Source organism: Heterodontus francisci, chromosome 15 (assembly GCF_036365525.1).
Source record: "Heterodontus francisci isolate sHetFra1 chromosome 15, sHetFra1.hap1, whole genome shotgun sequence".
Lineage (NCBI taxonomy): Eukaryota > Metazoa > Chordata > Chondrichthyes > Heterodontiformes > Heterodontidae > Heterodontus > Heterodontus francisci.
In genome coordinates, this window is record NC_090385.1 from 3,441,647 (window position 1) to 3,469,470 (window position 27,824).

At 42.1% G+C, this 27,824-nt stretch overlaps 1 protein-coding gene and 2 non-coding genes across 5 annotated transcripts; all 3 read right to left on the reverse strand.

Annotated features, from left to right (window-relative positions):
* rbmx (RNA binding motif protein X-linked) lies at positions 1–27,824 on the reverse strand. 3 transcript variants are annotated; one of them, XR_010976418.1, is made up of 11 exons: positions 27,761–27,824; positions 24,367–24,487; positions 23,966–24,072; positions 21,412–21,574; positions 20,558–20,662; positions 19,516–19,644; positions 19,318–19,432; positions 17,480–17,605; positions 17,295–17,386; positions 14,729–14,838; positions 1–2,993 (listed from the first exon to the last, which is right to left on the reverse strand). XR_010976418.1 is itself a non-coding variant. In XM_068047089.1 (10 exons), the coding sequence occupies exons 2-10, from the start codon at positions 24,473–24,475 to the stop codon at positions 16,376–16,378; spliced, it is 1,251 nt and encodes a 416-aa protein (XP_067903190.1). In that variant the 5' UTR covers positions 24,476–24,487; positions 27,761–27,824; the 3' UTR covers positions 16,002–16,375. The 3 variants fall into 3 exon arrangements, 2 of the variants coding, with proteins under 2 accessions (XP_067903190.1, XP_067903191.1); XM_068047089.1 differs by lacking the exons at positions 1–2,993; positions 14,729–14,838 and adding an exon at positions 16,002–16,680; XM_068047090.1 differs by lacking the exons at positions 1–2,993; positions 14,729–14,838; positions 20,558–20,662 and adding an exon at positions 16,002–16,680.
* On the reverse strand, positions 18,866–18,934 carry LOC137377971 (small nucleolar RNA SNORD61). The gene has a single exon (XR_010976537.1). It is a non-coding gene; the product is annotated as a small nucleolar RNA SNORD61 (small nucleolar RNA).
* On the reverse strand, positions 22,165–22,237 carry LOC137377970 (small nucleolar RNA SNORD61). The gene has a single exon (XR_010976536.1). It is a non-coding gene; the product is annotated as a small nucleolar RNA SNORD61 (small nucleolar RNA).

Here is a 27,824-nt window from a genome sequence, read left to right on the forward strand (position 1 = left end):
TTTGTTAATAAAACTTTATTTTATTTCAAAATAAAACACCAGAATCTATAATTGAGCATAACAGTAAGTGAAAAAATTTAAATACATGTTGTAACCTATGGAGAAGTGGAACGAGAACAAACAGTGCACTCCTCCCACCTTGGTTGCAACAGAACAAACCAGCTATCTCCAAACCCCTTTATACCATTTGTCTTCAGATAGCTAGCGATTTCTGTCTTGAACATGCTGCGAAACTTCCAGTCCTCTGGGGGTACAGAATTCCAAAGATTCACCACCCTCTGAATGAAGAAATTCCTCCTCATCTCAGTTTTAACTGGCCTAACCCTTATTCAGAGATTGGTAGGCCCAGTTTCCTCAATCTCTCAAGACAATCCCACCATCCCAATAATTAGTCTAGTGAACCTCCAATGCACTCAATAAGCAAGTATATCCTTCTTTAGAAGAGACCAAAACCATACACATTACTCCAGGTGTGGTCTCACCAAGACTCTACACAATTGCAGCAAGACATCTTTACTCCTGTACTAAAATACCCTTGCAATAAAGGCCAACATAACATTTGCCTTAATTGCGTTCTACACCTACATACTACCTTTTAGTGACTGATGAACAAGGACACCAACATTTCCCAACCTCTCACCATTTAAGAAATATTGTCTTTGTTTTTTCTACTTCACACTTACATTCCATCTACCATGTTCTTGCCCACTTAGCCTAAATCCACTTGAAGCCTGTCTGCATCCTCCTCAAGTTACATTCCCACCTAGTTTTGTATCAGCAAATTTGAAAATATTACAACTGGTCCCCACATCTAAATCATTTATATAGGTTGTGAACATCTGTGGCTCAAATACTGATCCTTGCAGTACCGTACTAGTAACAGCCTTCCATCCTGAGAATAACCCATTTATTCCTGCTCTGTCCGTTAACGAATTCTCAATCCATACTAGTATATTACCCCAATCTTGTTTATAACCTAGCGTGGGACCGTAACAAAAATTGGTAGAGCAGCACTCATCCAGGCAAGTGGAAAGTATTCCAACACTGCCTTGCAGATGGTGGAAAGGTTTTGGAGTGTCAAGGGGCTATTTACACAATGCAGAATACCCAACCTCTGACCGGCACTTGGAGCCACTGTATTTATGTGGCTAGTCCAGGTTAGTTTCTGACCAATGGCAAACCAGGATGGTTATGGTGGGAAGCTCAATGGTAATGTCACTGGATGCCAAGGAGGTGGCTAAATTTTCTTGGATAGTCATTGCCTGGCACTTGTGTGGCACGTTACTTGCCACTTAACCCAAAACTGAATGTTGTCCAGGTCTTGCAGCAAGTAGGCATTCTGCTTTTCAGTATGTGAATCAGCAAACATCCCCACTTCCAACCTTATGGAGAGGTCATGAAGTAGCTGAAGATGGTTGGACCAAGGGCACTGCCCTGAGGAATGCCTGCAGTGATGTCCTGGGGCTGAGATGATTGGTCTCCAACAACCACAACCAACTTCCTTTGTGCCAAATGTGACTCCAGCCAGTGGAGAGTTTCCCCAATTTCAATATTAGTAGGGCTCCTTGATGCCATTAACTGTTGAATGCTGCCTTGATGTCAAGGGCAGTCACACTCACCCTCACCTCTGGAATTCAGCACTTTCATCCACAATTGGACCAAGATTTTAATGAAGGCTAGAACCACATGGTCATAGCAGAACCCAAACTGAGCAGTGAATAGGTTCTGCTGCTTGATCGGTGTTGTCAATACTATGACTTTGCTGATTCAGCTGACTGATGGAGCAGTGATTGGCCAGTGGGTGAAGATTCCCAGCAGTAGAACACAAGTATGGGTAAGACATAATGCATTGAGCCTGCTCTGCCATTCAATAAAATCAGGGCTGAACTTCAACTCTACTTTCCAGTCATATCCCCCAATTCCCTTAGTGTCCAAACATCCATTTCAGTCTTGAATATACTCAATGACTACCCAGAGGGTGTGGATGCTCAGAATTCTAAAGAGTCACAACCCTGAGAAATAAATTTCCCATCTCACTGGGTGATCCATATTGTGAGATGCCAGAGGAAACAGCCTCTCAGCATCTACTCCATCAAGCCTGCAGAATTTTCTATTTCAATGAAATCACACCTCATTCTTATAAATGAGTATCAGCCTATTCTACTCAAACTCCTCTCACTGGACAACCCTTATCCTAGGATCAATCCAGTGAACCTTCACTACCTCCTCAAAGACATGCATGTCATTCCTTAAAACGAGAGCAAAACTGTATTCAGTTCTCTAGATGTGGGCTGTTGCACTCAGAAATGGCCTCAATGTAAAGTGCTATGGTTATGCAACACCCACCAGCCCACCCCCAAAATCAAAGACACAGCAGCTATACACACTAAAGTATTAACACCTTGAAGTTGGCAACATCAATACACATTTCAGGTGATGCAGTGGATCTGCACATTTGTTTCTATTTCCAAGTGCAATGGGCTAGTCTTGTATTTGCTATGCTCAGCCAAACCACTGTAGGGGTATGCCAATAAAAAGCCTGCATGCTGATCAATATAGTCATAAAATACACAGCCAGTCTATCAGCGTCTGATGTCAAGTTAGACGTGTCGATGCTCAAAAAAAACTTCAAATAGATGAACTGCATAAGCCAGTGCACTTTCCATCCAATATATAAAATATGTTCAGAAGTCTGAAGGAAAGTTTTCACTACTACTTCTCCTAAAATGACACTCATGGTGGGGTACAATTCTATTAACCACTGCAGCCTTCTGACTAATTTGTTCAACTGACCATTCTTTAATATACCTTTCTGCTCACTGTTAAATTTAATGACCACAGTACTACAGAATGCTACATTTTTAAAGGCAGTTTATGCTTTCAGTCTTAAATATTCAAGGTTACACACTCCACACTGCTCCATGTATGCTGCTCCACTGTTTGCTTTCAGTATTTTTTGATAACCACAGTTCAAATCCAGATGCCATTTTGATCTGCAAAAAAAAAAATGAATTAGTTTTGGTACCTATAGTTGAAAATCTTTCTCCGTTAATAACCCATTATCCTGCAGTGGCTTGCAGTTATCTTCAGTTTTATGCCTTGCACATTACTGATTTTTCCTGCTAGTTTAATGGTGGTGTCCTCATCCCAATCTGCCAACTACGCTAACCACCTTTTGCTGGCATATGGTTTCATTTGATTAGACATATCCTGCTCAAGATAACTTGCAGGCTGTTGAATCACAGGAAATATTACACTCAAAACCAATCTTGACCGTGCCAGACATTTTTGCATACAGCTAGTCAGAAATTTCTGCCAAAAGGAGCAGGATGCAGCTGATGTTGCCTCCCACACCCAGTGGTACTAAAGCGGATTACAGTATGCCTACTGTTGTTCTAGCTGATCTCAGCTAACAGCATAGAATTAAGCTTGAATTTTCTTGCACTTTACAGTGCAGCACCACAAGTTAACAGGCATCTGGGGAGTTTGATGTTCAATTTCTCTGCTACACAGTAAATTCACTAGGCACAGCAAAACACGACCAAAGCCTCCAAGCAACTTCAATGGAACTTGACTTTTGGTCTCAAATGCTTGGCACTACAGGGAGGTTGAGATCCTACCTTAAAAAAGACACCTGCACCGACTTATATTTGCTACACATGGTCATTTATTGTTCTCAACTGTCTTGTGACCCATTCAACCCACAAAAAACCACCCTCAGTTGCAGCCTGCTGTGCATCTGCATTCAGAAAGCCTTCAATGCATTAGTCCTCTATTTTAAACCACAGTTCAAAACATTTGATCACCCTTTGAACAGCTTTAACTGTCAGCTCTACACCAAGAGTAGCAAATTACATACAGGTGGGGTCACTTGTCTAGGCCAGTGTTTATGCTCCACAAGCCTCCTTCCACCTGAATTCATCTCAACCCTTAAACAGAAAATGCTGGTAACTCAAATTAGACAGCATGTGTGGAAAAAAAAGTTAACCGTACAGATTGATGACCTTTTATCAGAACTCAATTTCAGGTCATTGATATGTCAACCTCTTTCCCAAGACTGCAGCTACTGTGTCCACTGACAGCTTTGCGTTAGGGTAAAGCATTGAGGGATATGGACAAAAACCTGGAACTCCCTCAACAGCACTGTGGGCATACCTACATCACATGGACTGCAGCAGTTCAAGAAGGTGGTACACCACCAAGGGCAATTGGGATACAAACATACAAATTAAGAGTAGACCACTCACCCTTCAAGCCTGCTCTGCCATTCAATAAGTTCGTGGCTGAACTGATGACTCCACATTTCCACCTACCCTCAATAATCTTCCACCCCCTTGCTCAAGAATTTATCTACCTCTGCCTTAAAAATATTCAAAAACTCTGCTTCCGTCTTTTGAGGAAGAGAATTCCAAAGACTCACAACCCTCAAAAAATTTCTCGTCTTAAATGGGCGACCCCTTATTTTTAAACAGTGACTCCTAGTTCTCGATTCTCGCACAAGGGGAAACATCCTTTCTACATCCACCCTGTCAAGACCACTCAATCAAGTCACCTCCTATTCTAAATTCCAAAAGATACAAGCATAGCCTGTCCAAGCTTTCCTTGTAAGACAGCCACCCATTCTAGGTATTAGTCTAGTAATAGAAACAAATATTGACCTTGCTAGTGAAACTCATCCAAGGGGAAAAAAATGCACTTAGAGATTTGAGCTAATTAAGGAGAGCCAGCACTAATTTATAAGAGGCAGATTGTTTGAATAAACAAAATAATTTTTTTTGAGGGGAAGTGTTGGATGTTAGCTACATGGATTTTAAGAAAACATTTGACAAAGTACTACACAAGAGTCTGGTTAACAAAATTGAGGATCAATGCAAGAGCCAGTGTCAGCTTGGATAACAATCTGGCTCAGGGAAAACAGCAAGTTGCAATAAATGGCTGTTTTTCCAGACTGGAGGATGCATACAGTGTTATCCCAAGGGTCAGAAAGGGAGGATCACCATTTATCTTTGATTTACATAAACGACTTGGATATTAGACTACAGAGTAAAATTTCAAAATTTAACAATGATAGCAAACCTACAGGATTAGCAAACAGGATGACACCTATCAACTATAAAAGGACATAAGGGGAGGTGGTGGTGTAGTGGTATATTCAATAGACTAGTAAACCAGACACCCAGGGTATTTCTCTGGGGACATGGGTTCAAATCCCATCACAGCAGAAGGTGGAATTTGAAATCAATTAATAACTCTGGAATTAAAAGCTACTTGAATGATGGCCATGAAACCATTGTTCATTGTTATTAAAACCCATCTGGTTCACTAATGACCTTTAGGGAAGAAAATTTGCTGTCCTTACCTGGTCTGGCCTACATGTGACTCCAGACCCACAGCAATGTGGTTGACTCTTAACTGCCCTCTGAAATGGCCTAGCAAGCCACTCAGTTGCATCTAACTGCTACAAAGTCAATAAAATTGAATGAAACTGGACAGACCACCAGCATCTACCCAGGCACCAGAAACAACAACAGCAAACCCAGCCCTGTCAACCCTGCAAAGTCCTCCTTACTAATATCTGGGGCTTGTGCCAAAGTTGGGAGAGTTGTCTCAGACTTGTCAAGCAACAGCCTGACAACCATAACTGACAATGTCCCAGACACTGCCATCACCATCCCCAGATATGTCCTGTCCCACTGGCACAGCAGTATATAGTCAGGAGGAAAATGTTTCGAGTCCTCAACATCGACTCCAGACCCCATGAAGTAGCATGGCCTCAGGTCAAACATGGGCAAGGAACAGACACTGATTACCACCTACCACCCTCCCTCAGCTGATGAATCAACACTCCTCCAGCACTGAGGGTGGCAAGGGCACAGAATGTACTCTAGATGGAGGACTTCAATGTCCATCACAAAGTTACTCGGTAGCACCACTACTGACTGAGCCCTAAAGGGCATAACTGATAGAGACTGGGTCTGCAGCAGGTGGTGAGGGAACCAAGAGTGAAAAACATACTTGACCTCGTCCTCACCAATCTGCCTGAAGATGTATCTGTCCATGACAGTATTGGTAAGAGTAACCACCGCACAGTCCTTGTGTTGACGAAGTCCGGCCTTCACATTGAGATACCATACCATCGTGCTAAATGGGATAGATTTCGAACAGATCTAGCAATGCAAAACTGGACATCCTTGAGGCGCTGTGGGCCATCAGCAGCAGAATTGTACTCAACCACAATCTGTAACCTCATGGCCCGGCATATCCCCCACTCTACCACTACCATTAAGCCAGGAGACCAACCCTGGTTCAATGAAGAGTGCAGGAGGGCATGCCAGGAGCAGCACCAGGCATACCTCAAATTGAGGTATCAACCTGGTGAAGCGACAACACAGGACTACTTGCGTGCCAAACTGCATAAGCAGCATGCGATAGACAGAGCAAAGTGATCCCATAATCAACAGATCAGATCTAAGCTCTGCAGTCCTGGCACATCTTGTCATGAATAGTGGTGGATAATTAAGTCAACTGGAAGAGGTGGCTCCAAATATCACCATCCTCAAATGATGGGGGAGCCCAGCACATCAATGCGAAATCTAAGACTGAAGCATTTGCAACATTCTTCAACCAGAAGCACAAGAGTTGTTGATCCATCTTGGTCTCCTCCTGAAGTCCCCAGCATCAGATGCCAGACTTCAGCCAATTCTATTCACCCCACGTGATATCAAGAAACAACTGAAGGCACTGGATACTGCGAAGGCTATGGGACCTGACAATATTCCAGCAATAGTACTGAAGACTTGCGCTGCAGAACTTGCCACACCCCTAGCCAAGCTGTTCTAGTACAGCTACAACACTGGCATCTACCCTGCAATGTGGAAAATTGCCCAGGTATGTCCTAAACACAAAGCAGGAAAGTCCAACCCAAAGGTGGGACCTGTACAAGTTGGAGAGGTTGAACCAGAATGTTTTTGGTGGGGGGGGGGGGGGGGGGAGGGGAGTTAAAATAATTTGGCAGGGAGATGGGATACAGAGTGAAGGTACAGTAGGGGGTGATGCACAGTCAAATATAGAAGAGAAACTGAGTCAATCTGGACAGCAGAGCAAATATTAACCTGTTAAGACACAAGTGAATAATGCAAGGTTGGATTGCATCTATTTTAATGCAAGGAGTCTTACTAAGGCAGATGGATTGAGGGCATTGATTAGCACATGGGATTATGATATTATTGCTATCAGAGACATGGTTGAGGGAGGGGCAGGACTGGCAGCTCAATATTCCAGGGTATAGAATCTTCACATGCGACAGGGGAGGGGGTAAAAGAGGTGGTGGTATTGCACTGTTGATCAAGGAGTCAATTACTGCAGTAAGGAGGGATGATATCTTAGAAGGTTCCTCAAATTAGGCCATTTGGGTAGAACCTAAACAAAAAAGGGGGCGATCACTCAGCTGGGAGTGTAATACAGGCCAGTCAGGGAGAGATAGAAGAGCAGATATGTAGACAAATCTGAGGCATAAAAATAATAGGGTAATAATAGGGGGATTTCAACTCCAATATCAACTGGGATAGTCTTAGTGAAAAAGGCTAAATGGGGCGGAATTCTTAAAATGCACACAGGAGAGCTTTTTGAGCAAGTACGTAGAAAGTCCTACAAGGGGCACTACTGGACCTAATCCTAGGGAATGAAGCTGGACAAGTGTTATAAGTGTCAGTTGGGGAGCATTTCAGGGATCGTGACCATAACTAAGATTTAATGTAGTTATGGAAAAGGACAAAGATGGACTGGATATAAAAAGGTACTGAATTGGGGGAAAGGCCGATTTCAGTATTATAAAACAGGATCGGGCCAAAATGGACTGGGAGCAGCTACTTGTAGGAAAGTTTACATCAGACCAGTGGGAGTCATTCAAAAAGGAAAGAGAACTCAGCCAACATGTACCTGTTAAGGTGAAGGGTGGGACCAACAAGTCCAGGGAACCCTGGATGTCAAGGGATATAGAGGATTGCATCAGGAAAAAAGTTTATAGCATATTCAGAGCACTGAAAACAGCAGAGGCCCTAGATGAATATAGAAAGTGTAGGGGGTACTTAAAACAGTAATTAGGAGAGCGAAGAGACGACGTGAAAAAACACTGGCAGATAAGATAAAGGAAAATCCTAAGACATTTTACAAGTATATTAAGGGCAAGAGGATAAGCAGGGAAAGAGTAGGGCTCAAAGTGGCAATCTGTGTGTGGAGCCGAAGGATTAGGTGAGGTTTTAAATGATTACTTTTCATGCTTTCACTATGGAGAAGGACGATGTAGGTGTCAGATCATGGAGGGGGATTGTGATATACTTGAACATTAGTATTGAAAGGAAGTATTAATTGTTTTAGCAGGCTTAAAATTGGATAAATCCCCAGGCCCAGATGAGATGTATCCCAGGCTGTTATCTGAGGCAAGGGAGGAGATCGCAGGGGCTGACACTAATTTTCAAATCCTCTCTGGTCACAGGTGAGGTACCAGAGGACAGCAAATGTGGTACCATTATTCCAGAAGGGTAGCAAGGATAAACCAGGTAATTACGGGCTGGTGAGTCTAACAGTGGTTGAGAAACTATTGGAATATATTGAGGGACAGGATTAATCTCCACTTGGAGAGGCAGGGATTAATCAGGGACAGTCAGCATGGCTTTGTCAGGAGGAGATAGTGTCTAACAAACTGACTTTTTCGAGGAGGCGACTAGACGTGTAGATGAGGGTAAAGCAGTTGATGTAGTCTACATGGACTTCAGTAAGGCTTTTGATAAGGTCCCACATGGGGGATTGGTTAAGAAGGTAAGGGCCCCATGAGATCCAGGACAATTTGGCTATTGGATCCAAAATTGGCTTAGTGGCAGGAGACAGAGGGTGATGGTCAAGATTTGTTTCTGCAAGTGGAAGTTTGTGACCAGTGGTGTACTGCAGGGATCACTGCTAGGACCCTTGCTGTTTGTACTGTACATTAATGATTTAGATGGGAATATAGGAGGTGTGATCAGTAAGTTTGCAGATGACATGAAAATTGGTGTTGTAAATAGTGAGGAGGAAAGCCTTAGATTACAGGACAATATAGATGGGCTGATAAGATGGGAAATGGAATTTAATCCTGAGAAGTGTGAGGAGATGCATTTTGGGAGGACTAACAAGGCAAGGGAATATACAACAGATGGTAAGACCCTAGGAAGTACAGAGGGACCTTGGTATACTCGTCCATAATCACTGAAGGCAGTAGTACAGGTAGATAAGGTGGCTCGGAAGGCATATGTGATGCTTGCTTTTATCAGTCGAGGCACAGAACATAAGAGCAGTGAGTTTATGATGGAGCTGTATAAAATGCTAGTTAGGCCGCAGCTGGAGTACAGTGTACAGTTCTGGGCAACACACTATAGGAAGGATGTGACTGCACTGGACAGGGTGCAGAGGAGATTCACCAGGATGTTGCCTGGGCTGGAGCGTTTTAGCTATGAAGAGAGACTGAAAAGGCTAGGGTTGTTTTCCTTAGAGCAGAGAAGGCAGAGTGGAGACCTGCTAGAGGTATACATAATTATGAAGGGCATTGATAGATTAGATAGGAAGAAACTTTTTCCCTTAGCGGAGGGGTCAAGAACCAGGGGGCATAGAGTTAAGGTAAGGGACAAGAGGTTTAGATGGGATTTGAGGAAAAATTATTTCACCCAGAGGGTGGTTGAAATCTGGAACGCACTGCCTGAAGAGGTGGTAGAGGCAGGAACCATCACAACAGGTACAAAGTATTTAGATGAGCACTTGAAATGCCACAGCATACAAGGCTACGGGCCAAGTGCTGGAAAACTGGATTAGAAGAGGTAGGTGCTTGATGGCCGAAGGGCCAGTTTCTGTGCTGTATGAGTATGACCACCCCATCAGTCTACTCTCAATCAGTAAAGTGATGGAAGCGTTGTTGACTCTGAAGCTCAGTTTGGGTTCTGCCAGGGCCACTCAGCTCCTGATCTCATTACAGCCTTGGTTCCAACATGGACAAGACAGCTGAACTCAAGAGGTGAGGCAGGAGTGACTGCCCTGGACATCAAGACATGACTGAGTATGGCATCAAGGAGCCCTAACAAAACTGAAGTCAATGAAAATCAGGGGGAAAAATGCTTTACTGGTTGTAGTTGTTGGAGGTCAATCATCTGAGCTCCACGACATCACAGCAGGAGTTCCTCAGGGTAGTGTCCTAGGCCCAACCATCTACAGCTGCTTCATCAGTGACCTACCTTCAAATCACAAGGTCAGAAGTGGGGATGTTCGCTGATGATTGCACCATTCTCGACTCCTCAGATACTGAAGCAGTCCATGTAGAAATGCAGGGAGACCTGGACACTATCCAGACTTGGGCTGATAAGTGGCAAGTAACATTTGTGCCACACAAGTGTCAAGCAATGACCATCTACAACACGAGAAGCTAACCATCTCCCATTGACATTCAATGGCATTACCATCGCTGAATCCCCCACTATCAGCTACCATTGACCAGAAACTGAACTGAAGTAGCCATATAAATACCATGGCTACAAAAGCAGATCAGAGGCTGGGAATTCTGTGGAGAGCAACACCTCCTAACTCCCCAAAGACTGTCCACCATCTACAAGGCACGTCAGGAGTGTGATGGAATACTCTCCACTTGCCTGGATGGGTGTAGCTCCAACAACACTCAAGAGGCTTGACACCATCCAGGACAAAGCAGCCTGCTTGATTGGCACCCCATCCTCAAACATTCATTCTCTCCACCGACGCACAGCAGCAACTCACGCCTCCTTAGACAGTACCTTCCAAACCAGTGACCTCTACCACGTAGTAGAACAAGGGCAGTAGATGCATGGGAACACCACCTGCAAGTTCCCCTCCAAGTCACACATCATCCTGACTTGGAACTACATTACTGTTTTCATTGTTGCTGGGTCAAGATCCTGGAACTCCCTTCTTAACAGCAGTGGGTGTCCCTACCTCACATGGACTACAGCAGTTCAAGGCAGCAGCTCACCACCACCTTCTCAAGGGAAATTAGGGATGGGCAATAAATGCTGACTTGGTGGGCTGAAGGGCCAGTGCTGCCCACATCCCATGAATGAACCAAAAAAAAAAAAACAGGCTAGCAGAATGGGCAAATGTGAGGTGATACATTTTGGCAGAAGGGAGAGGGTGAAGCAACAATGGCACAGTACTGAAGATTGTGCAGGGACAGAAGGACTGGAGGTGCATGTGCATAGATCTTTGAAGGTGGTAGGACACATTGAGTGTGGCTAGCAAAGCAAATGGGATCTTGGGCTTCATAAGTAGAGGCATAGAGTACAAAATCAATGAAGTTTGTGAACCTTTATATAGCTCTGGTTAGGATACAGCTGGAGTATGGTGTCCAGTTCTGGTCACCACACTTTAGGAAGGATGTGAGGGTCCTTCCGAGGGTGCAGAGGATGGTTCCAGGGATGAGGGATTTTAGCTACAAAGTTAGATTGGAGAAGCTGGGGTGTTCTCTTTGGTGAGAAGAGAGTTGATGTGCTAGTGGTGTACAAAATAGTTTAGATAAGGTAAACAAAGAACAGCTGTTCCAAATGGCTGACAGCACAAGGGGACACATTTAAGGTTTGGGCAAGAGATGCCAGGTGGATGTGAGGAAGATTTTTTAATACATACAGACAAGCAGTAGTTGACCTGAAAAATTCTGCTTACAAAGGTGGTGGAAACAGAAATGATCACATTCCAAAAGGAAATTGGATGGGCACTTGAGGGAAAAGTCGCAGGGCTATAGGGATAGTGGGGTAAATGGGACTGACTGAATTGCTCTAGAGGGGTAGCATGTCATCGGAGGGCTGAGTGGCCTCCTGTGCTGTTATGACTGACAACTTACTTACATTCTTTTGCAGCCTCATTCCTTCTCAACTGACTTTTCCACCTAGCTTTGTATCAGTAAACTTGAATACATTACATTTGGTTCCCTCAATTAAATCAATATAGATTGTTCAGACCCAAGCACTGATTCTTCCAATAGACCACTAGGTGCACCCTGCTATCTCCAAAAATCACCCATTTTATTCCTACTATTTTTTGTCTATTAACCAATTCTCAGTTTCAGCCATTACATTTAACCCTAATTCCATGAGCCTTAATCTTTTAGTAATCTCTTGTAGCACATTATCGAAAGCCTTGCGAAAATCCAAAAGCTATTACATCCACCGGTTTCCCCTTATTCACCCTGCTAATCACACCTCAAAATTGGGGCAGCAGTGGTTAGCACTGCAGCCTCACAGCTCCAGTGACCCAGGTTTGGTTCAGGGTACTGACTGTGTGGAGTTTGCAAGTTCTCCGTGACCGCGCGAGTATCTGCCGGGTGCTCCGGTTCCCTGCCACAGCCAAAGACTTGCAGGTTGATAGGCAAATTGGCCATTGTAAATTGCCCCTAGTGCAGGCAGGAGAATTGAGGGAAGGTGGGGATGTGGAAGGGAATATGGGATTAAATGTAGGATTTGTATAAATGGGTGGTTGATGGTCAGCACAGACTTGGTGGGCCGAAGGGCCTGTTTCAGTGCTGTATCTCAAAAAAATAGCTTGGTAAAACATCTCCTCAAATTCTAGCTTTTCCTACTACTGTACCCTTTATTTTCTTGCTCTGTGCACTCTCTCCAATTCATGTATACTCATTTTAGATCAGAGTTTAATATATTTCAAACATGGCTTGATCAATACACTATAATACTTGCGGCACAGTGGTCAGCACCGCAGCCTCACAGCTCCAGCGACCCGGGTTCAATTCTGGGTACTGCCTGTGTGGAGTTTGCAAGTTCTCCCTGTGTCTGCGTGGGTTTCCTCCGGGTGCTCCGGTTTCCTCCCACATGCCAAAGACTTGCAGGTTGATAGGTAAATTGGCCATTATAAATTGTCCCTAGTATAGGTAGGTGGTAGGGAAATATAGGGACAGGTGGGGATGTGGTAGGAATATGGAATTAGTGTAGGATTAATATAAATGGGTGGTTGATGGTCAGCACAGACTCGGTGGGCCAAAGGGCCTGTTTCAGTGCTGTATCTCTAAAAATCGTTTAAATTGCAGCACCAAACATGGGAACTGAAATTTATTATTCCACTACTACTTTCTCAACCTCTGTGCTAATGCAATTTATTGTATCTTTTTGGCCAAATGTTCATTCTTGAACATTAAAAACGACTTGCCTTAACTCAAATTCTCATTGTCAAAGCATTTAGTTTGAGGTTTTCATGTGCAATCTTCCATATTACCCATGTGCTCGCTTCCAGTCCTGCAAAAACTAATCTAAAGGATTCCTTCATTATGGCCAATGCCTTAAACACCAGAGAATAAAAGCACCGAGCCCACAGGATGCTAGATTAAGGGGACCAAAAATGATCAAGTACCGTGCATACAAAAATTTCCAATTCTTAAGGATGTTTGGTATACTGTAAAAGAATAAGTGAACTCTTGTAGCTTAATTTATTGCAAATGGTTATTGGGCACTTTTTCTTTACCCCAAGAGTATTGTCTGTTAAATGATTTATTTTGCACTATTCAGTATTCTTATCTACACAAAACAGTAAGCTCTTATCCATGGTTCATATCTTCCCTTCCTCTACATAGGGGAGTTTCAGGCATTCCTCCTGTACTCATGTGCCCACAATAGTGAAGTATCATAAGGTTTGTTTTTATTTTAATTTGAAAACTAAGAATTGCATGCTTTTAAGACTGAGAAAGGATTTTTTGTGAACATTGAATGCTGAAACTTGGTGTGAACTGAGTGCATAGACTGCAGGGCACCCATTTCCAAGCAGCTCAACAGGGAAATGACAGGAAGATTTGTGACCGTCACATGACTTGATTGCAGGTTTTAGTTTCACACTGCAAAACTGAAAAAGACCAGGGAGCTGTAAACAGCTAGCAGTGAGCTGGCTGGGACCAGTGTTTGCAGACCAGAGGAAACGAAACCTACTCTCCAAGATGGATTTCTGTAAAAAGAAATTCTACATTTAAGGTGTTCGCTGCAGTCTGCCTAGAGGGGAAAAGACCCAGGAAAAGGAGTTGCTGCGCTGTGTAGAAAGGCTCCTTTGCTAAGAGGAAACCCTACATTTTTTTAAAAAGGTAGCAAATTCCTATTGCCTCCAGTCTCTGAAAAATCTCTGCCTCAAGTGATTCCTGTTGCCTCATGTTTTGGGAGATCCTGAAAACTCAAGAAAGTTTCTACTGCTAGTTTGCTATTTCAAAACCCAAGCAGACCTGTTGCTACACCCTTTTGCAGAAAGATTTGCGACATCTGCTGCAGACAATTTGCTGAAAGCCTACCCATCAGACTGTTCATTAACCTCGCCTGGAGAGACTTAGAGTGGCATCTGGCCTTTCAACTCTGGACACCTAACTGATCCAGAAATATCCTACCAGAACACTACAACCCAGTTATTATTCCTAAGAAACAATTGTAAAGAGAGAAGTCTTTTCCCCCAGTTAACTATTTTTAAACATGTGTGCACATTAGGGTTAGGAAGAATCCTTTCAGAGTTCTCATTGTTTAAGACTTAGTTTACTAGTTAATTTTGTTGTTTAAAAGAAACCTGGTTTAGTGTTTTATTCTGGGGGACAAATAGTGCCTTCAATTTGGCTATTTTTCAGTAGATGAGAAACTTAGCATGTAGGATTTTCCCTCCGATACCAAAAACCTCAACAAGCCATAAAAAGAAAAAGCAAGTGTACCTGGTTAGTTGTGATTCTCCATTTTTCGTAGGCCGAGGGTACAATCTCCAGCTGGCAAAGAATTCCACATGCCAATATTTCCAAAAACAAACTTACTCTATATTCTCATCCTGTAAAAAATACTTCCATTAGTTTACACTGTATGACAAAGCCAACTCAATACTGATGCTTTACAAATCTGTTACTTCTATGCAAAATATTTAAACTTAAAATCATTGACAGATCACAATTTACACTTTCCGTAGGCCATCCAGTCCACTGATGCTGCTGAGGATTCAGTATTTGTCCAACGTGGTTCAGAAAATTTGCTTTGCAGGTCTGAGTTTTGCGATACCATACAGAATTCCATTTCATTTTTAAAATCGAACAGTAGGATGACTATTTGGTGATCGATGGGCTTCCTTATGAAAACCAGTTTCATTTAGTAGGTAACTTAAGGATTTTGCTGCTCACCTACACAATTCCATTTTGTTTAAACTGAACATGGAGTTATATTTCGTGAACGATGTGCTTCCTTATGTAACCAGGTTTCATTTAGTAGGTAACAATATTGTTTGTTGTTTACCTACATAATGCCACTTTGTGGAAATTCAACATGGAGTTATGATTGGTGAACGATGTGCTTCCTTATGTAACCACAGGTTTCATTTAGTAGGTAACATAAAATAAGGTTTGCGTTGCTTACCGGAGTTGCTCTTTTCACATTAAAATGGCCCTTTGAATCGGCTGAGAATGTCCTAGATTCAACTGCCTTTCCTAAGTCTCCGGCTTTTTTGTGACAGGCCATTGCAGGTCTTGATGTTCAATTCTTAAAACCATAGCAAATTCCTTTTAAGGTGAGACACTACACTTGCAGAAAATTGAGTCATAAAAGTGCTTTAATGACATTTGGGAAATTTTTAAGATTTGTATCCATTTTAAGCCAGAACTTTAAAACAAAAATCACTTTTAAAGATACTCACTGCTGATGATTTGATTTTTTTTTTTTTAAACCAGCTTGCTTCAGAGTCAGCTGTGACTGGAGCTTTTGAGGTTGAAAGTTGATCTGTAACTGGAGGAGACTGAAATATAACTGGTATATTTTGAAATTGCAAGGTTTCATTGGGCAGTTTATGAATGGTTCATCGCCATTGCTTGCTGTTAGGTGAATTGAGTTGGCTGGACATTTTTTCCGTCCCATTTGTAAAAAGCATGTTTTGCTTTGTATTTCCCCCCCAATCTCCCCCCACCACCACCCCCCCCCCCCCAAAAAGGAGTTTGGTTAAACAACATACATGTTTCACTGAAAAAGTTTCAGTCTTTATTTCACAATAGCACTGGTGCAACAAAGCAAGATCTAGTTCTATATATCCATATTTACGTATGGAAAAAGCCACAGACAGTAGCACTGTTATAACATTAACTTTTTTTTCATGTTTAACCAGTCTCTGCACCATTCCCACTAGAATGTACAAACTGACTTTTTTTTTTAAAAAACAAGAAACTAACAATGAAACAGCAAACCAAAATTAAATTTTCAAAATCTGCTTGTGTGGAAAGCACTCGACAGTCCTTTCACCTCAATTTGTCTGTTGTGTTTCAGTAAGGAAAATAACAGCACTAAGAGCAAGGGCTTTTTTCGTCCATGGTTATATATCAAGTTCAGTTTTAGTATCTGCTTCGGCCACTGCCCCTGTCGTAGCGGTTTCCGCCGCGCCCTGATCCACGACTTCCTCCACGGCTCGAGCTGTTGTATGAGTCGCGTGGGGGATAGCCTCTTTCCATTGGAAGAGCTGGACCTCTATCTTGCCTACCAACGCGATCATTGCGGCTACTTGAGTAAGTTTCACTTCTGTAGTTATCACGGCCTCCACCATATCCATCCCGAGAGCTGCTGCCGTAGTCATCGTAACGACCACTTCCACTGTAAGATGGTGGGGGCCCTCGTGCAGGTGGAGCGCCACGTGAGTTACCTGCAGGGTCAATGGTCAGGTCATATGGAAACGTTTGAAATATTCCTTACATTTTATAAGATCTACTCACTTACTGCAGCTTTGTTGAAATTTGCATTTTTAAAAACTGATTGCACTTGCAGCAATGAGATGCTCCCATCACTGGGGATCATTTGAGCAAAGGAATGAAGTTTTTGAAATGCAAGACTTAACTCATTTTGGTAGTGTCTCACATTTGTCATTCTTCCAGCAACGAATGGGGAGATTATGCAGAAATATTTCCAGCCTTTAGGTTTTGGTGTGCACATGTTACTGATTTTATTTGATTATAAAGTTGAATATGTATTTTCTCAAATGGCTAGCCATTTTGTTTGACGGATATTGCTCGCCAGCAAGCTTGAGCTCTTTTTTGAAGTTCATTTGTTTTGCTGTGGATTTCAACTGTCATTTGCTTTCAACTGGGGTTTATCACTGTTGAAATAAACTGCTTGAAGTTCAAAGACATTACACTGAACATTTTATGTAAGACAAAACCATCCAAATTAGAAAAATTATACCCTTGTTATTCTTGTCAAGTCAAATTTAATTATCTACAGCATAATAGCTGACACAACACAAGTCAGTTGCCATCTTACCATAGCCATCATAGGAATCTCTGTAGGAGCCACCACTTGGACGATCGTTGTAATAGTCACGTGGCTCACGCCCACCATATCCATCTCTATCACTGTAATTGAAATCAGCCATTAAAATGGTTTGATAATTCAAACGCCAATTTAATCAACTGGTTTCAAATTGCTAGTTCAATACCAGCCCCTACCTGTATCCTCGAGATCCATAATCATCACGTCCAGAGTGAGAATATTCACGAGAACTGTAGGAATCCCTTGGTGGTGGACCATAATCTCTTGTATCTCTGGAACTTGGATAATCTCTGCTCGAATAACTACAAAGTAGAAGATGACTATTAGAAGGGAAATCACTAGTGTGGAAAGGGTGAAAAAGAAATCTAGTCAGATGCAAAAAATTCTGTTGGCCCAAAAGTTGAGAAATTAAAGCTCACTAATAAGCAAAATAATTAAAGCTTCAAATATCTGCATCTATGGTTCCTATACAGTTTAAGAGAACATTTTAATGCCATGCCACAGGTAGTGGTTGAGGCAGAGACCCTTGCATCTTATGGTTTAAAAAAAAAAATCTGAGGCAGAGAAAGATACAAAAGCTACAGGGAGGAGAAAACAGTGGGATTAGTTTGATTCTAGCAAGGAGCCAGCACAAACATGGCTGATTCCAAGCTACAAACTTATCTACAAATATGGCTGCAGAAACATTTGAGCTGATCTACTAAGAGCAATTTCAAGACAGTGAAAGTTTCAATATCCAAGACTGAGGGGCCAACTCTTAAGTAAAAAATGCCTATGTACAGTCCACTAGGCAATTTCTAGCATATAATGCAATCCAAAGCCAATACATATTCCTCCTCTTCCCTCCCTCTGCCCCCACCTGCCAAATTAACTTAAATCTGGCGAGTAAAAGGAGGCCATTCGCCTCAGTGAACCTGCAGTGACTTTCAAACAGCAATCCAGTTAGTCCCACTGTTCCGCTCTATCCTCCTAGTCCTGCAATTGTTTTCTTCAAATAGTTGTCCAATTACCTTTTGAATCCGCATCCACTGCATCAAGCAGTGCAAATCAAAATCCCAAACACTTATTGCATGAACAAGTTTGCCATGCTGCCTCTGATTCTTTTGTCAGTCACCTTAATTCTTCGCTATCTGGTTACTAATCCTTTCGCCATTGGGAACAGTAAAGAAAAACTATCTAAACCCTTCAGGATTTTAATCAAATCTCTTTTTGGCTGTTCTCTGCTTATGTGCAGAAGTCTCTGGAGTGAGACTTGAACTTTGGGATGTGTAATCAATTAGCATTTAAAAATGTTGTTAAAACCCAGTCAATAGCATGAGGGGTGATTAGCCACGTGCAAGTTATGCAAACCAGTCAGATGCTTATGAGCATACACCTTCTCAAGAGGTAGCTAGCTTGATGAAAACGCATACTGATTAACATTCCTGCAAGTACAAAAAAGTTTAAATTTATTGAACTTGAATAGCTAAAAGCTACAACCAACCATTATGACACTTAAAACCAGTTTCTGACGAGAGCCCTTGTTGGATGCAACTCCAGAAAATAACTCCAGCTGTGCAACAAAGCTCAGAACTTCTTAGAGGAAAGGCAGCAATATCACTTATGATCAGTGCCAATGAAGTCATCATTGCTTAAAATTTACAATAAACAAAATGGTACAAGAGTACAGTTTCATGCATTTACTTCATCATCCAACATTCTAACACAATAGCATAGTGGAACTATTAGCAGCACTGCTGTAATAAATTAGCTAAATGTTTGCATATCTTGGCCAGCTGCCTTCAGACTACAGACAAGCAGGCAGAAAATCCCCAGCTCTCAAGTTGTTGCAAGAGGCACACAGGCTAGCTACAATGTCAGCTTCAGAAGGTAGCAAATTCAAGTGACTTGTCTGAGGCTGAACATCTCAAATGGGTTTGCAAGGTGGCAAAAATGTTGTTTCGTGCACTTAAACAAACCTAGGCCTTTCCTCTTTCAAACTATTTACTTGCACATAGCAGAGAAAAGACTTTACCTGTCTCTGCTGTTGTAGTAATCCTCTCTCAGAATATAATCATCTCTTCTGGATGGCATCATATCTCTGCGAGATGGAGGCGAACCATAACTGTCCCTTTCACGTGAGGGAGGTCCTAAGGGGAAAAAGCAGGGTTACCTAAATTCCTACACTGCAGAGATTGGAAAAACTAACATAATTCAGTGAAACAATTCTTACCTCTTGAGCCACTTCCTCTTCCACCCATTCCTCCACTTCGCATTGGCCCTGAAGGAAGAGGCCTTTTAGGTGGTGGTCCATTTGCACGCCCTGGGGGACCCCTTTTCAAAGGTGGCCCTCTGGAGGAGACTTTTAACAGAAATACACACTTGTAGCTATTTGTTCATAAATTTAACAGTTTTGCATTTTGAAATTGTGTTTTCAAGTACATAGAATAGGTATGCTTTTTAAAGAACAGGAGTCTTGAAAATAGTTAAATTCTCAGTTAAATGAGTCACTTTACATTTCTTGCTTTTGGGAACAGGCCCAACTGTAGCTTAATTAGGAAAAACATTCCATTAAGTTCAAAACTCCTAATACAGAAAATATTTCACTGATATAACTAAGATACATAGATTGATTTAAAAATCAAAGACAAACAATGTAGCATTTCTTCATTTCCACATTGGATATCACACCCTGGATTTATACTTTGAATAAATGCAACACTAATATTTTTAATTAGGTAGCTTCACAGTTTTCTGCGAAAATCTTAAGATCTATTTCAGATTTGTTTCATTTTGTATAAATATAACCAAAATATAAAACAGGTCTATGGCCACATCAACTATTTGATCCAAAATATAAATTGATTGTTTCTATTACTTTACAGGCATATTTCCAGTGGGTACTAAAGCAGTGTTGTCCAATAGAAATCACTGACTAGCCACAGGTCATTCTGGCCACATGCAGTAATTTTAATAGAAACTCCTATGCACATTACAGGTATATGTATTTCACAAGTATATTTATTTACGCATCTCAGCATTCAGTAACAAAGAAACTAAAGCACTATTACACTCTGGTTTTCATCTTACAATTTTACCAAATGTACAAACAGGTCAAAGTATACATGCATAACACTGTGCAAATACAAGTTATGAAATCACACGTCCAAATGACTATTACTCTATTTGAAATTTACCACATCTGGATTCTCAATTCGCCACATATGGTTAACATATTGGACAACACTGTGCTAAAGCTATATCATCAAACTTACCAGTGTATGCTCCCATATCATCCCGTGGGTCAGGACTCCTAAAGAAATGTACATTCCTCTTAAGGTAGCACTGTTCTATCTCCTGAATCCATTCACCGCGCTCACCTGCGTGGCAAAATCTACTTGTGCCATCAACAATGCAATTATTGCAATTTTTGTTAACATAGCATATACTGAAACAGCAGATGCTGTAGACATTACAATGGAACATGACTGAACAGGTAAGATAGACTCTCCATTGCGAGTTCGTTGAATTGCTTCGGCAAGGATCATGGAGATATCAGTAACCTGTATTTTAGAATGTGCTTAATTTCTTCTAGAACTCTAGAAAGTTCTAGATGAAATCATTTTAAAATGCAACAGATACACTAGTTTCACATAACACTGATACACAGTGCATCAGTTACATGCATGTGATTGAAAACCTACATTTACCTTGGCTCCCAAAGACTTGTTTTAAGAGAAGCTATTATACAATAACACTGAAGCATTGGCATCAAAAATTGAATACTTAAGCTTCATACTGCTGTTTAAGATAAAGCTTTAACCTCAAATTCCTTGCATCCAAGTCCTCTAAGCATGTGGGACTGATCATGAGTAATACCTTTTTAAGTATATCAGTGTTACTTGTTCTACTCTCCACTTCCCACCCTTAACTCAAATTTTTCACTGATACAAAATTTAGATTACCCAATTTATATTTCTCTTCAAAATAACTTGCAAAATGCAATTTCAGACAGATTCATGCTGAAATTTAGTTAGTTGTGGTGACTGTCCAGACACGAGTGCAATAGATTTACTACTTTCCTCTTGTAATGTTACAGATTGACAGATGGTTTGTTTCAGGCATTTACCTTTTTGAGGTGGACCTCTCATTCCTCCACTACCTCCTCTTCCACCTCGAATCCCCCTAGGAGGACCACGGCTTCTTGGGGGTGGGGGTGGTCCACGGCGTCCACTATTTTCAAATGCTGGCTTAGTAGCTTGCTCTACTTTAATGGGTTTTCCATCCAAAGACTTTAAAAAAATTGAGAGGGAGTAATAAAAATGTTTGTAGTGCACTCAGGACTGGATTCAACTAAATGGGTGCTTCAAGGGTCAGTTGTGATCAAGAGGTACCGACCACAAATTATACCAAGGTCTCAAGTAGAGCCCTGTGTTTTGCTTTGGAACTATAAAGGTTTCAACAGGATCCTAATATATACATGTCTGTTCAACTTCATGTGCCAGCTGACTGTGATTTGCTTTACAGAACCACACGTGTTACAAAACACCAATGGTCATCACAATTGTATGGAGGACAATGAGGCAGACTCTACGTGGCATACTACAGTGTTTGCAATCAGTTATATATTCAGTGGTCTTCATTACAAATCCTTAACTAAGACATTGTGAACCTGACCCCCTCTGTCCTCTTGAGGAATTTTAAGAGCTGTACCTATAGTAAACATATGCAGTGCACAGATTCAAGTGCAAGATAAATTTCAGTTCATTGAACTTAAATGGCTGCAGTTCAACAAGTTGCAATCAATCATTTATAGCATTCAAAACCTATATTAAAAAAAACCTTGTTGGATGTAATTCTTAATAACTCCAGCTGTGTAACAAAGCTCAGAACTTCTTAGAGGAATGAAGGCAAAAATCAGTTCTGATGATCAGTGCCAGCAAAGTCATCACTGCTTAAAATTTACACAAAACAGATGCTGCAAGTAGTATAATCATATTGCAGCAACCTAATATTTTTAAGTTGCAAGTATTCTAGCACACCAGTATAGCAAAACAGGCAATTAGCAGCCTCAAATAAGCGAGTCAATTTTTTTTTTTATTAAGACAACACTATTTGAAGTCCACAATATTCAAAGATTACATGAAAGCAGCTCACTGCAGCAGTAACATATTGCATTAGCAGCAACAGGCACAGATTCAATGACTATACTGTCAAGTCTCAGCCAAGTACTGCAGAAAGATACGTACTGAAGACCTGTCATGTACTTTCTGGCAGACAATTCAACAAAAGAGGCATAGAAGTATGTGGTCTACCTTTCCTTTCAGCTATTAGTGTTTGAGCAAGGAGAATGGGCAGTCAGGTGGCAGATAGAATTTAAAAGACAAGTGAGAGGTGATGCATTTTGGCAGAAGTATATATACTTAATAGCACAGTTCAAAAGTGTGCAGGAACAGAGGGATCTGGGGTTGCATGTGCATTGATCTTTGAGGATGCAGGACATACTGAGAGACTGGTGAACGAAGCATATGGGTTCCTGGACTGACTAACTAAATATATATATATAGACAAGAGTACAAAAGCAGTGAAGTTATGCTGAACCTTTATAAAGCCCTGTTTAGGCCCCAACTGGAGTAGTGCATCCAGTCCTGGTTACCCACACTTCAGGAGTTTGCAAGTTCTCCCTGTGTCTGCGTGGGTTTCCTCCAGGTGCTGCGGTTTCCTCCCACATGCCAAAGACTTGCAGGTTGATAGGTAAATTGGCCATTATAAATTGCCCCTAGTATAGGTAGGTGAATATAGGGACAGGTGAGGATGTGGTAGGAATATGGGATTAGTGTAGGATTAGTATAAATGGGTGGTTAATGGTCAGCACAGACTCGGTGGGCCGAAGGGCCTGTTTCAGTGCTGTATCTCTAAATCTAAAGTATGTGAGGCTCCTTGGGAGGGTGCAGAGGAGATTTACCAGAATGGTTCTCGGGATAAGGGATTTTAGTTACAAGGTTAGGTTGGAAAAGCTAGGGCTGTTCTCCTTAGAGCAAAGGAGATTGTGGGGAGATTTGATAGAGGCGTACAAGATTATGACAGGCTTAGATAAGTTAAACTGTTCCCATTAACTAATGGTACAAGGACTAGAAGACAGATTGCAGGTTTTGGGCAAGAGATGCAGGACGGAAATGTGAGGAAGAATTTTTTTTTTATATATTATACACACAGCATGTGGTAATGACCTGTAACTCGCTGCCCTCAGACAATGACTTCAAAAGGAAATTGGATGGCCACTTGAAGGAAATAAATTTACAGGGCTACCAGGATCAAGTGGTGAGTGGGACTGACTGGATAGCTCCATGAACTTGATGGGCCAAAGAGCCTCCTTCTGTGCCATAAATGACTGACAATGAGGGGGAAAAAAAAGATTCAAAATCTGATCAAGTGCAAGAAAGAAATTACATCCACTTGCTGGTTAAAAGCAAGAGGGGTGGAAATAAAACACAGCTAATATACAAGACAAATCATACACCACCAGCAGCTACATTTATTTTTACATACTTGTCATTCTTTCTTGGCTCTATTGACACTGAACCAAAGGTCTTGTCCACAGTTTTGGCAGAGAACAACTCTATTATTTCGCATCACGTTACAACTTTGAAACAAATTGGAAATACACATTTTTAACATCTCACCTTTCCATTCATATCCCTGGCTGCATCCCTCGCGTCTCCTGGGCTTTCAAAAGTAACAAAAGCAAAACCCCTTGACTTATTTGTTTCACGATCCTTCATCAGCAGAACTAAACAGAAATTAAAAAATTATCAAGTGCTATACTGAAAGTAGAGTTGGCAGTGTAACTGAAGTTCAACTTCTTAGGAAGAAGATGGTAATCAACTTTATTGCATCGTTCTTGTGTTAACACTTAAATTACAATTTGCCCCTGCAACATTCCCTCTGAATACAATGTCCAGAATTTCCACATGCCAAATTTAGCAACTGGCCATTTCTGAGAGCATTTACTTTCCTCAGTCTCATGCCATCTTGGCTAAATGCTTAGAGGGAACACCAACTTAAACTTCTGATTTTCACATACCTTCTACTATTCTTCCATATTTGCCAAACACCGATTCAAGTGCCTTTTCATTTGTTTCAGTATTCAGACCACCAATGAAGAGTTTTCCAGGACGATCTGCTTCCACCATTTTGACTGTGACCTATACAAGTTATATATGCATTAACATGAATCCATATATATTGCATTTTACTGCAATTTGCTGCACTGATTTGTTAGTTAATACAGCCAAGACACAACTCAACCGGAAAACTTCATGCTCATGCATTGAAGTCCCATTACAAATTTCATATACAATGAAAAATAACTAATTACCATTAATGTCAAAGGCAGTGGTAAAATGTATCCTGTTCAACTAATCTGACATGAGGGAAGGGGAAAACCCAGCATTTAACAGAACAAACGACTCATCTGCAATCCTTATTATCCTGAGCAGTCCAGGAATGGGATGAAGCAAATGGGTCATGTCAAGAAAAATTACTGGGTACATGTATCATTTTGGAAAATGCGATATGCACAGGCAAAATTTTAAATCCCATGCACTAGTATCATGCTGAACAGCGCTTGATTTGCCACTTTGTCCTTTCCCTTCAGATTTTTCTAAAATCATAAATGCCATGTGAACAGTTACAAAACCTGACTTCTACCTCAAAACACATTTATGACGAATTGCACCAAGAAGAAAGCTCTCCAAATAAACTTCTCGTCCTCTTTTCATCTCAGACCAACCTTCTGGTCATCTGCCCTAGTATCATGTGGCTCAGTGCCAAATTTTATTTTATAATCCTCTCTGAAGCACCTTGAATATCATAATAAAACAAAGGCACTATACAAGTTACTTTATTTAACATAGGCTCATGTACAGCACAACTTAGAAAGAAAGATGGAAACTGTTGAATACAACAACCACAACAGACAGGAATCCTGAAAACTTAAGACCTGAAATGGGACTGTGCATTAGGCCAACTTTCACCATTTAAAAGCGAGTTAGATTTTAGTACTTTTCAGGTATTTACCGTAATGGCTTACATTCATTAGAAATAGTCAAAAGGCCTGGTCATTCATGCAAGAAATGCTCCAAAGGCACTAGACACATTTTTCTGGAGTCCCGGTAATGACCCTCCACTTTCAGAAGGCTAACACCTCCAGATTCAACAACACTCTGCCCTCTCAACACAAGATAAGCTACCAATTTGCAGGACCTTGGATACAAAGTAGCTGCAACCTTTGCCCACATAACAGCAATTCCACTTCAAGATCCCCTGCGGATATGGAAGACACAATATAAATTAAATCACTTTTGATGCATAGTGATGAGTTTCATTGCCCAAATGAAGGCAGCCATTAAGCCCAGCACCTACTTTAAAAGGGCTATCCAGTTAGTCCCACTCCCCCTGCTCTTTCCTCATAGCCTTGCAAATCTTTTCCAATCCTATTTCCTTGGAAATCATTATTGAATTGGTTTTCACCACCCTTTCAGGCAGTGCATTTCAGATCCTAACAACTCACTGCATAAAGATCAACTCCCTTCTGGCCATTTTGTTTGATGACAAAGATCAGAAAGTAAACACAGCTACCAAGGGAGAGTACACTTCAAAAGCACTTTGAACTATTAACTGCTTTGGGATGTCCTGAGGTCACGAACATTGCAACTGAAATGTAAATTGTTCTCCAAGTAGGATATCTAAAATTAACAAGGAGGCACTCGTGTCCTCTGCCTCCTTACACCATCTTCAGCGCAGCACAGGTGCTGCCAGGCTGATGTTGACTGTGTACACTGTGCTATATTACAGGGTACACAGACATGCAATATGCATGAACAGGACAGGTGCGCAGACAAGAGGTCAGGTTCCCTGGCACCAACAGCTCCATGTTCCAGTGTAGGCCAAATTCACTCAGATTTTCCCCCATACCCATGACTTTACAACACAGGAACAGGCCAAAGCTGGCATTTATGCATCACACAGGCCTTCGCCCGCCAGTATTAACATATCCTTCTATTCCTTTCTTCATGAGCTTAACTAATTTCACCTTAAACGCATCTACAGTTTGGATCAACTACTCTTTGTGGTAGTGAGCCATTCACTGGAACTTCCTACTGGACTTACTGACACTGTTCTATTTATGGCCCCTAAAATAAGTTTTGGACATTATTCTAATCCACCCCACCTCCCTGACCTGCTGCAATTGCATAGGGCCTAGATGAGACCACGCATGGAGTAGTGAACAGTTTTGATCTCCTTAACCAAGAAAGGACAGGTAGCCTTGGAGAGTGCAATCAAGGTTCACTAAACTGGTTCCTGGGATGAGGATTGTCTTCTGAGAAAAGAATGCACCCGTCTTCCATGAATTTAGAATAAGAGATTTCATTGAAGCATATAAAATTCTTATGGGGCTTTAGATTAATGCGGAGAAAATGTTTCCTCTGGCTGATGAATAAAGAACACAGGGTCAGTCTCAGAATAAGCAGTCAGCCACTTAGGACTGAGATGAGAAGAAATTTCTTCACTTGAACAGCTGAGAATCTTTAGATTTCTGTAAACCAGAGAGCTGTGGATGCTCAGTCATTGAGTATATCCAAGACAGAGCATGATAGATTTTTGGAAATTAAGGGATAGAGCAGGAAAGTGGAGTGGAGTTCCAAGATTAGTCATGATTATATTGAATAGCAGAGCTGCTCAGTGGCCTAATCCAGCTCCTACTTATGTTCTCGCCAGTACCCTCCCCCACTATTAGTCTGTCTCTCCATCCCCGCCCCCCGGTATAGGGCCGGCGAAAAGCAGAGCGTCACATCCTAGCCACCCCCACCCCCCCAATCACTGCTCCAACCCATCAGGTTAGCTCAGGAGCATGCGCAGCGGCCACATGGAGTGGGGGAGGGGATTGCGCGCACGCACAGCGCGACCCCGCTGTGAGGAAAGTGGAGCGCGCGCCCGCGCGCAGGGCGGCGGTTGGTGCCGCCATTATTTAAACCGAGCGTGGGTTCTAGGGACCGCAATTCACCGCCCCCAATAAAACAGGCTGCACAAAATGGAGGCCCGGCCCAGCCCCAACCGGCGGGGCCTCGTCAACAAACACCGGGCTTCAGAGAAGAGCAACCCGGGACGGACGGTACAAACCGCCCACCACCACCTTTCCTCTCCCTCACTTCAGGTAAAGTAGGCCGAGCTCCCGCTAATTTAAAACACCGCTGCGAATTCTCCTCACGCCGCACGCCTTCCTCTCTCAACAACATGGCGCCCACTCCCTCCCATCCCCCCCCCCTACTTAAAACGCCGGATAAAACCCGCCCGCCACCCGAATAAATGAGCCGCGGTTCCACAGTTTCTTTTTCTCTCCTCACCCGTCGTCTCCGAAGCCTCTTCCCTCCCCCCCTCCAGACACTCACAAAGCCGCCTGAGCCCGGGTTACAGACCTGCTGCCGTCCTTCTCTGCGCCACAAAAGCAAATGGACGCCGACTGCCAGCGCGCCTTTTATA

Bases quoted from the DNA above. Each gene is read 5' to 3' on its own strand.
- rbmx (XM_068047089.1), bottom strand. From the start codon at position 24,475: ATGGTGGAAGCAGATCGTCCTGGAAAACTCTTCATTGGTGGTCTGAAT. The intron at 24,073-24,366 runs GTATGTGAAAAT...ATTTCTGTTTAG, and splicing joins ATATGGAAGAATAGTAGAAG to TTCTGCTGATGAAGGATCGT. The intron at 16,681-17,294 runs GTAAGATGGCAA...TTGACCCTGCAG, and splicing joins AGATTCCTATGATGGCTATG to GTAACTCACGTGGCGCTCCA.